This window comes from Ipomoea triloba, chromosome 9 (assembly GCF_003576645.1).
Source record: "Ipomoea triloba cultivar NCNSP0323 chromosome 9, ASM357664v1".
Taxonomy (NCBI): domain Eukaryota; kingdom Viridiplantae; phylum Streptophyta; class Magnoliopsida; order Solanales; family Convolvulaceae; genus Ipomoea; species Ipomoea triloba.
In genome coordinates, this window is record NC_044924.1 from 4,250,961 (window position 1) to 4,260,164 (window position 9,204).

At 39.5% G+C, this 9,204-nt stretch overlaps 2 protein-coding genes across 3 annotated transcripts; both read left to right on the forward strand.

Moving 5' to 3' along the window:
* Window positions 1–910: 910 nt before the first annotated feature.
* LOC116028476 (serine/threonine/tyrosine-protein kinase HT1-like) lies at window positions 911–4,618 on the forward strand. Its single transcript, XM_031270197.1, has 4 exons — window positions 911–1,067; window positions 1,358–2,489; window positions 2,678–3,133; window positions 3,991–4,618. The coding sequence occupies exons 2-4, from the start codon at window positions 1,728–1,730 to the stop codon at window positions 4,267–4,269; spliced, it is 1,497 nt and encodes a 498-aa protein (XP_031126057.1). The 5' UTR covers window positions 911–1,067; window positions 1,358–1,727; the 3' UTR covers window positions 4,270–4,618.
* A 177-nt stretch (window positions 4,619–4,795) lies between these two features.
* LOC116028475 (eukaryotic translation initiation factor 3 subunit D-like) lies at window positions 4,796–8,963 on the forward strand. 2 transcript variants are annotated; one of them, XM_031270195.1, is made up of 2 exons: window positions 4,796–6,589; window positions 8,253–8,963. In XM_031270195.1, the coding sequence occupies exon 1, from the start codon at window positions 4,848–4,850 to the stop codon at window positions 6,585–6,587; it is 1,740 nt and encodes a 579-aa protein (XP_031126055.1). In that variant the 5' UTR covers window positions 4,796–4,847; the 3' UTR covers window positions 6,588–6,589; window positions 8,253–8,963. The 2 variants fall into 2 exon arrangements, with proteins under 2 accessions (XP_031126055.1, XP_031126056.1); XM_031270196.1 differs by lacking the exon at window positions 8,253–8,963 and adding an exon at window positions 6,636–6,839 and having other exon boundaries at window positions 4,796–6,595.
* Window positions 8,964–9,204: the final 241 nt, after the last annotated feature.

The following is a 9,204-nucleotide window of genomic DNA, read 5'->3' on the forward strand; positions in this document are numbered from 1 at the left end:
TTTCCCATTCCCCTTGAAAGAGGGATCTCATCACATCTATAAATACCCAGAAAAACTCTATGAATGATAAGGTTTTTGACTCTCTAAATTGTTCAGTCTCCAATTACTCAATAGATTGATTACTCAGGTAAGAGATTACATCTCCAATGGAATCGATTTTATTTAAATGCAGTTCATTGTTATTTATTCTTTCGCATTCAAGCTGATGATGTTGATTGATAAGGTAGAATTTTTCTAAAATTTTGTATTAAAATTAAAGCTTTAAAATATTTGTTATTTTATTTTTAAAGCCTGAATATTCAGTTGGTAATTCAGTTTGTATCAAAATTTACCAAATCTTGAGCAGTTGGAATTGTAATAAAATTGGAATTAATTATAAAATTAGGTAGAAACGGATCTCTATTGGATCCACATGCGGGTTTAGTGGTCCACTACCCGACCCAAAAACCGTTAAATAAAGCCATTTATAATGCCGTTAGGGCGTTAATGACCCGTATCCGTGCGCACCGTACCATTTAAGCATATACTGTTTTTATTATATATAATAATATATACGGAGTACTTATGATTATTATTATTTTTAAAAAAAATCTGAGTTTTATTTCTCCTTTAATTTCCGTACCTCAATTCTTCCGATAGCGACATTTGTTTCTTTCTCCAAAAAAAAAAAAAAAGCATTTTCCTGTGATTGGCCATCTCATCTCCCAAGTCTCCTCCCATCTCTTCTTTGACTTTTCTAGTGGGGCCCACTGAACACCGCCCCCCCCCTTTGAACTCAAAAGAAACCTTAGCAACAATACCGGGTCCACAGGAATCATCTACAGTTGCTTTACGTATACTTGTCTGTATAAACACGCACATACGTACAGTCTTGAGGTGAATAGAATACTGTAACCATCAATGGGGCTCTGATTTTTTTGTTTTTCTTTTTCCCCCCTCTTTAAAGATTGGAACTTTTATGACTGGGAGAGAGATAGAGAGAGAGAGTGAAAAGAAAGGGAGCATTCGCGTCAAAGATGGGGTTTTTCCGGAGAATCTTTTGAAGAACGAGGGAGTTTAGTATTAAGGTGAGTGCATTTGTAACCAGATCCCCTGTGCTTATTTTTTTTAATAATAATAAGAAAATGGGTTTTTCTTGTTCTGTGTGATTGTGCATCTCAGCAATGATTAGCTCCGTTGGTACTTGGTAGGTTAATGGGGGTTGTCATGATTGATATTTCTTTATCTTGAAGCCAGTGGAGCATGCTTTTGAATTTTCAATTCTCTTATTCTCTAATTTCTGGGGTGTTTTGTTTATTTTAATCCTTTGTGGTTACTTAATTTATTCATTCTGGATTTGGTGTGTGGGATTTTCCAGGCTTCAAAGGAAGGTGGTGCTGGTGTTTGACTTTGAAGCTGAAAGAGAGCCTTTGAGGTCATATGGTTGGTTATAGCTCCCATTTTTATGTTCTTGGTAGGTCTACTCTTTGATGGATTGGTTTGAGAGTAAAGTTTTGATCTTTTGGCAAGTAGGTTTAGATTTAGGAGCTCTCTGCTTTAGCTGGTGATTCAAGAATAAGTCTATGGTGGTTTAGTGTTTAGTTTGAAGGATTCTTGCAGGCCAAAAGGTTGAATGTTTCTTCATCCTTAACTTTGATGGGTCTGGAGAAAATTGTTGAATCTTAGCCTTCTTCTTAGTTGAAACAGATTGAGGTAGTTAGTTACCTGGTGTTTTAGTAGGTGGAAACATGGATGAAGAGGTTACATCTTGGATTAGGAGAACAAAATTCTCTCACACTGTTTATCATAGGTTAGAAGCAGCAAGGTTGAACTCCCTTCCTATAACTGTCCAGCCAGGCAGAAATCTAGGCACAAAATCGAGACCTGGGACAACCGTTGTTAATCCTATGACTCGACCAACTGTTGCACAGATTCAGCGCAATCCTTCTACAAACAAACAGCGGGCAGCATCACCCCTCCCGGAAATGAAACTGTCTGATACCTTTAAGGAAGCTCGATCTAATTCGAAAAGGTTTTCAACTCCACACTCGCGGAGGAGGGAGCGTGATAATGGAATTGTTGGCAAGTTGCTGCAGAAGGATTCCTTTGAAAAAAAGGTGAATTCTTTAAAATCATCATCGGGTTCAAATTCTCCGTTAACTTCAAGTCCACATCGCCATTTTCCTTTGGTGAAGTTCCACGATAAAATAAAAGGACGGAAGGAATCGGCTTGGACAAAGTATTTTGATCACAGCGGGGGAAGAGTTACCTCTGTAGATTCGGTGGATGACTGTATGATTGATCTTTCTGAGCTTTTTCTCGGGCTTAGATTTGCACATGGAGCACATAGTCAACTTTACCATGGGAAATACAAGGATGAACCTGTTGCAGTGAAAATTATCCGAGTGCCAGATGATGACGAAAATGGAAATCTAGGATTTAGGTTGGAGAACCAGTTTAACAGGGAAGTTACTCTATTATCCCGCCTCCACCATCAAAATGTTATAAAGGTAAAACACCAATTTTTTTACTTATTGCTTAATATTTTCAATTGTTTTATATTTACATATATCTCATAAGAATTGTATACACTTCTCTGCAAATGACTGTTATGATTGTCTAGTGCGGACCTGAAAATTTGCCCGTTCTCGTTCTCAAAGTCCTTTCTAATTGGGTTCGGAAATATCTGTTGATGTAGTTTGTAGGTGCGTGCAGAAAGCAGCCGGTTTTTTGCATCATCACTGAATATCTACCGGAGGGTTGTTTGAGAGCATTTCTTCACAAGCTCGATCACAAATCTCTCCCTTTACAAAAACTGGTTGTTATGGCTTTGGATATCGCAAGGGGGATGGAATACATTCATTCACAGGGCGTTATCCATAGGGATCTCAAACCGGAGAATATACTTATCAACGAGGATTTCCACCTGAAAATTGCTGATTTTGGTATAGCTTGCGAAGAGGCATATTGTGATCCTCTAGCGGATGACCCTGGTACGTATCGTTGGATGGCTCCTGAGATGATCAAGCGCAAGCCATACGGTCGGAAGGTTGATGTGTACGGATTTGGACTCATTTTATGGGAATTGGTGACCGGATCCATTCCCTACGAAGACATGACACCCGTGCAAGCTGCTTTTGCTGTGGTGAACAAGGTAAGTTGCAAACGCTATGTTTTCCTTTTTTCTTATTGTTCTCTTATATGATTCCCGTCCCCTAATGAACATCGCGTATCCTCAGAAATATAGAATTTAACATAGTTTTTTTCTCATTATCCACCTTATTGAGAATAAATTCACATCACATGTTAAAACGGGTTAGTATTATTCAGTAATAGATAAGTACAGACATACAGTCATTTCAAACGCAATGTGAGTATAAGCCATGATCCAAATTATTTGTTTTTTTTTTTAGTACTACTGACTCTGATACAATGTAGTATCTGTTCATAACTACTTTGTCAACCTACTGAAGCACAAAGAGTCAATACACTTATACACCTAATGAAATAGGTGTATGCTAGTGCCCCTTTGCAGACTCCAAGGGTAGTAAACCTCTCAGCATCGTACCCAAGTGGGTATGGCCCGAGGAATCGGACTGTGGACTTGACTTGCAAGTTGGCATATGATTATAACAATACAAGAATTATTTCTAGATGCCTATAAAGAAAATTGACGAAGCTCTTTTCATCACTAGTGTTATTAGTTATGGTCAACGGTGATCTGTTATAACCTGACTATTTAAATATTGTCTGTTTGCTTACCTTTCAATGAGCTTTGTTGATAGTGATGTTTTAATGGACACCATATTATGTTTAATTGGCGAGAAGACTTGTGAAGAAGTCTTGGTCTTTCTTAATATGATGTTTAACTAGTTGTCACCACTAGTCTGCCAATCTCTTTATAATAACCAATGGTTTTTATCTCGTTACAAAAATATTTACTTCCGCGTGTAAATACAAGGGAACTATGAGTTAATAAAACTCTAAAATGAATGATCTTTATGATTGCAGAATATGAGACCGACGGTACCTGTGGACTGCCCTCCCGCCATGAAAGCTTTGATCGAGCAATGTTGGTCTTTGCACCCTGAAAAGAGGCCCGAGTTCCCACAGATTGTGAAGTTGTTAGAGCAGTTCGAGTCCTCACTTGCAGACAACGGAACTCTAGATCTAGTAGTACCAGATTCAACGTTTCAAGATCACAAAAAGGGGCGGCTTCTCCACAGGATCCAAAAACTTGGTCCGACACAGTCAAACACCTCGCCTATGCCTAAACCGAAGTTTGCATGATGTTGTGGATGATCTAGCTTCTGTAGTTTCTCCAGGCCCCCGCGGAATCAAAAGGGTTAGACTCTTAGCCTTTGGTTCTGTCTTAGCTGCGGCGTTTGTGAATGTTAGGTCGTACAGGTACCGCGGTGAATGTTGTTGTAATTTTGAATGGTAGATGCAGAACAGTTGTTGTTTCATTTCGAGCAGAACAGTTATATCGTGTTCCTAATTTGGTTGCCGATAGTGCTTCTGTGTTATGATTACTACTGGACATGGCGACCAACTTCTAAATTTTGCGCAGGTGGTTGTAGTCTTGTAGATGATATATGATGTAATAAAAGGTATATAACAGTATTCTATTCATTCTGAATGATAATGAACTTGAGGAATGATGGTGCCAGAAGGGTCATAGTCCACAAACCAAGTAGGTTAACGGAGAGTTAGAATTTAGAATTTTGTAACTATCAAAGTCCGATCAATTCAATTAAATTGTCTTTAATTAGCTCAATATTTATACTCTTATATCGTTATATATCGTTGCCAATACACCCCTGAACTAGGGTTTTAGTTTCTTCATCTTTCTTTGTGGAGCGTCGAAAATGGTGGGATTTGAAATTGGTGCGGTGCCATTCAACCCTGATGGTTGGGGTCCTCCCGACGCGACCACCGGCTCCATAGCTCTTCCCAACCAACCGTCGAACGTGCCTTTTGCTCCTTTTTCCCGCTCTGAGAAGCTGGGCCGAATCGCCGATTGGTCTAGGACACTCTCAAACCGCCCTGGACCCAACGCCAAGCTTAACCCGGCGGACTCTGCCTTCGACTTCTCCGGCGACGATTCCTTCGCCACTCTAGCGGCCGACGAGGATTCATCCTTCCGCTTGGTGGACACCACCGCCAAGTCCCACCACCACGGCCAAAACCGCCCCAAATTCAACCCTAGGTGGCGTTTTAACCCCCACCACCAGCGCTCTCAGCTCCCTCAGCGCCGAGACGAGGAGGTGGAGGCGCGCAAGCGCGAGGCGGAGAAGGAACGCGCCCGCCGTGACCGCCTTTACAACCTCAACCGCTCCGGCACCAATGCGGGCCAACGCCGCGAGTCCGCCGTGTTTAAGTCTTCAGTTGATATCCAACCCGAGTGGAATATGCTCGACCAGATCCCCTTCTCCACATTCTCCAAGCTATCCTTCTCCGTTCCCGAACCCGAAGACCTACTCATCTGCGGCGGCCTCGAATTCTACGACCGATCTTTCGACCGCATTACTCCCAGGAGCGACCGCCGTCTCGAGAGATTTAAGAATCGGAATTTCTTTAAAATCACCACCACCGACGATCCAGTTATCCGCCGCTTGGCTAATGAGGATAAAGCTACTGTTTTTGCTACTGATACCATTTTATCGACCTTAATGTGTGCTCCTAGGTCGGTTTACTCATGGGACATAGTGGTTCAGCGGGTTGGGAATAAGCTATTCTTCGATAAACGTGATGGGTCCCAGCTGGATTTACTTTCTGTGCACGAGACTTCTCAGGAGCCTTTACCTGATGTTAAGGATGATATAAATTCAGCTCATTCCTTGAGCGTGGAGGCTGCTTATATAAACCAGAATTTCTCCCAGCAAGTCCTGATAAGGGATGGGAATAAGCTCACTTTTGAGGAGCCTAACCCCTTTGCAGCCCAAGGGGAGGAGGTGGCCTCAGTGGCCTATAGGTACAGGAGGTGGAAATTGGATGATGATGTGCATTTAGTGGCGCGATGTGAGGTGCATAGTGTGGTCGAGGTGAACAACCAGCGATCGTTCTTGACCCTGAATGCATTGAATGAATTTGATTCCAAGTACTCGGGGATAGACTGGAGACAGAAGTTGGAGACTCAGAGAGGGGCAGTGTTAGCTACTGAGTTGAAGAACAATGCTAATAAATTGGCGAAATGGACTGCGCAAGCGCTGTTGTCTAGTGCGGATATGATGAAGTTGGGGTATGTTTCCAGGGTTCATCCAAGGGATCACTTTAACCATGTGATATTGGCTGTGGTAGGGTATAAGCCGAGAGATTTTGCAGCTCAAATCAATTTGAATACGTCTAACATGTGGGGCATTGTTAAGAGTATTGTGGACTTGTGCATGAAATTGAATGAAGGTAAATATGTGCTTGTTAAGGACCCAATGAAGCCACAAGTAAGAATCTATGAGGTTCCTCCAGATGCTTTTGAGAATGACTATATGGAGGAGCCATTGCCAGAGGAGGAGCAGGTTCAGCCACCTGAAGAGGATGCGGAAGGTGGTGAAGCAAACGGGACAACTAATGATGCAGAGGACAAGGAGGCCAGCACTGTAGCGGCTTAAGGGTAATGATTTGGGCACTATACTAACATTTATTTCTGGCTGTTGTTGCTTTCCTTTGCAAGGTGTTCTCTTTACTTTCAAAATTGCACAAGAATGACACGATTATGAATTTTGAGAGCAAGTTATGCCTAATAGTGAAATTGTTAATTATTATTACAAATTGTGTCAATTTTAGCAAGAATGCCTTGTACCATATATTGTTTTAATTTTGAGCTCTTTTGGAAAGAACATTGAAAATTTAAAATTGCTAAATAGCTTGTGTTATGCTCAAATTTGAAATTATTATAACCAAAAGTTTATCAATTTTGAGGACTAATTTTTAAAGAAAATCAGAGGTGCTAAGTATGGCGTGTGGAACAAAAAACTTATGTCTCTCTAGCTGCTAGCACTAACAGATAATTGGAATGTAGGGTATTCAGCTTTCCTGCATATTGAGTCCCACAACCTGATTACAAATGCTATTGCCAGAGTCTTCAGACCTAATTAAGTGTTGCAAACATTACTCTGTAGCATGTAGGAAGCTTTTATTTATAATCAACATTATAATCCACTGGGCATTTAGTATTCAAAGGCAATGCATAATAATGTATAGAAACAAATGGTGGCAAAGCAAGAGACTGCCCAGAACCTTTTGCCCATGGTCATGTAGTGCTCTCTTACTACTATTCTCCATCCTCCTTTAACTGTGAACTGAACCTTCTGACACCTCTAAAGGATAATAAGCAACTTGCTCTTGAGATTGTGTAATTGCTAATTTGCTATTAGATTCATCTTATGTGCATATCTTTGACAAAAAAATAAAAAAATAAAAAAAATTGAACTTTCTCACCTATTCTAAGAGATGTTATGCAACTTGTTCTTGAGTTCGCATACATTAAAAAGAAATTGAACTTTCTCACCTATTCTAAGAGATGTTATGCAACTTGTTCTTGAGTTTGCATACATTCTGTCAACTTATGTAGTTATGTGCATATCTTCATATGAAAGCTCTGACATTCTATTGATTGCATATGCTCATTGTCTTGTTTGCTAAACATAAGATGCGTTTAATTTAACCCTGCAAGTCATTTTGCTTTGTATATGAGTGTAAACTTACTGCCAACATTTGCTTTCATTCTTCACAAGGAAAAGTATTGAACTGTTAGACAATCCAATTTCCCTTTGATTATTTTTCTTTTGGTTTGCTGGAAGAAATTGAGTACTGAGTAAGACTTCCTTACAAAATGACATTAACCTGTAATAAGGTTAGCGTGTCTGAGTGTTGTTTCAAGGAAATAGTAGCACACCATTTTCTCATTCTTTCATTGGCAGTTTATTTGTTTAATTAGTATTATTCAGTATTAGTTGGTGCGACATATTGTAGTTAAATGGCCTTCTCTGATGGGATACGAAAATGACTCCAAGAGTGGTTGCCTCTATTGAATAAAACAACATTGCATCCCTTTTTGGCATTAAATAAAAAAGCCTATTTTAGTGAGGCTTGAGTCATTAGAGCTTTGGTTTGAACCTACACTTGTGTGATCCCCAGTTATTGTCAAGATGCTTTGCTCTCATGCAACAGAATTACAGAAAGCATATGAGCAATATGAGTTCTCTTTTGGCTTCCTCGTATCTCATTGCTGCAAATCAATTTGTGCTTGTATCAAATCTTTTCTTGTTGTGCAGGTTGCGAGTCAGCTGATCACATAAATTATGAAGCACACTAAACTGCTGATTACAACTTGTTGGCCAAATTGCTAGCAGACTGTTTGTGTAGTGTATCCACATCTTACTATGAGGGAAGAAAAAAAAACTTTGTTTTCAGAGACTTTTTTTTTTTTTTTTTTTAATGACGAGGAAAACCCGCAAGTCACTATCTAAGGGTTTGTCTTGGGTAAATTCGGTTGTCCATAGTTGACCAGCTCAAACCATGAAAGTCAATAGGCTGTTGTAATTGAGAATCGAACTTGTAACATTGTGTCATTATGATTACCTTGTCACTAGTCCGAGTAAGTGACTAAGCTGCTTTACCATGACTCTGGGAATTTTAGGTATGACTTTTTGCACTTGATGTTGATTTCTACACGGAGTCTATGGACAGATGAAATGATTATACTATAAAATGGGATTTCGCCGTTGAGAAATACATATGAGGTGTGTTTTTTGGACAAGCTTGTGGCTGTTAGGAAACTGCGCCATGACGCCATCGGTGGTTGAATTGTACACCTTAAATAATTTTGCCTACATTTTGGAAATCTTACTTGTCTTCTATTCTACCAGCTGTTGTTTCTTGATCCTTGGGCCGCCTTTGGATTGGAATTTTTTTATTTTTATCTTAAACAAAATAGAACTCCATTCCAACTATTGACTTGGGATGAAGTGTTTAGTTACAGGCAACTTCTATTTTTCCTATTGTGGTCTTTTGTTGATTAGAATTTCTGATTTTTTCTGTTGTGATCTTTTACTGATTAGAGCTTTAAAGCAAATTTACTTGGTGTATATTGTACGTTCTTAAATAGTGGTAATAGTGGTTATAGATTTTCTTCATTATTAATTAAAATTACTATTTATCTACTATTAAATAACTAATATTGTTGATTTTTTGTATATTCATATCCATAATATAATAATATAGGAT

Excerpts from the sequence above, each read along its gene's own strand:
- LOC116028476 (XM_031270197.1), top strand. The coding sequence starts at position 1,728 with ATGGATGAAGAGGTTACATCTTGGATTAGGAGAACAAAATTCTCTCAC. Across the intron at positions 2,490-2,677 it reads ACCATCAAAATGTTATAAAG|TTTGTAGGTGCGTGCAGAAA; the intron begins GTAAAACACCAA and ends CTGTTGATGTAG. Across the intron at positions 3,134-3,990 it reads CTTTTGCTGTGGTGAACAAG|AATATGAGACCGACGGTACC; the intron begins GTAAGTTGCAAA and ends TTATGATTGCAG.
- LOC116028475 (XM_031270195.1), top strand. The coding sequence starts at position 4,848 with ATGGTGGGATTTGAAATTGGTGCGGTGCCATTCAACCCTGATGGTTGG.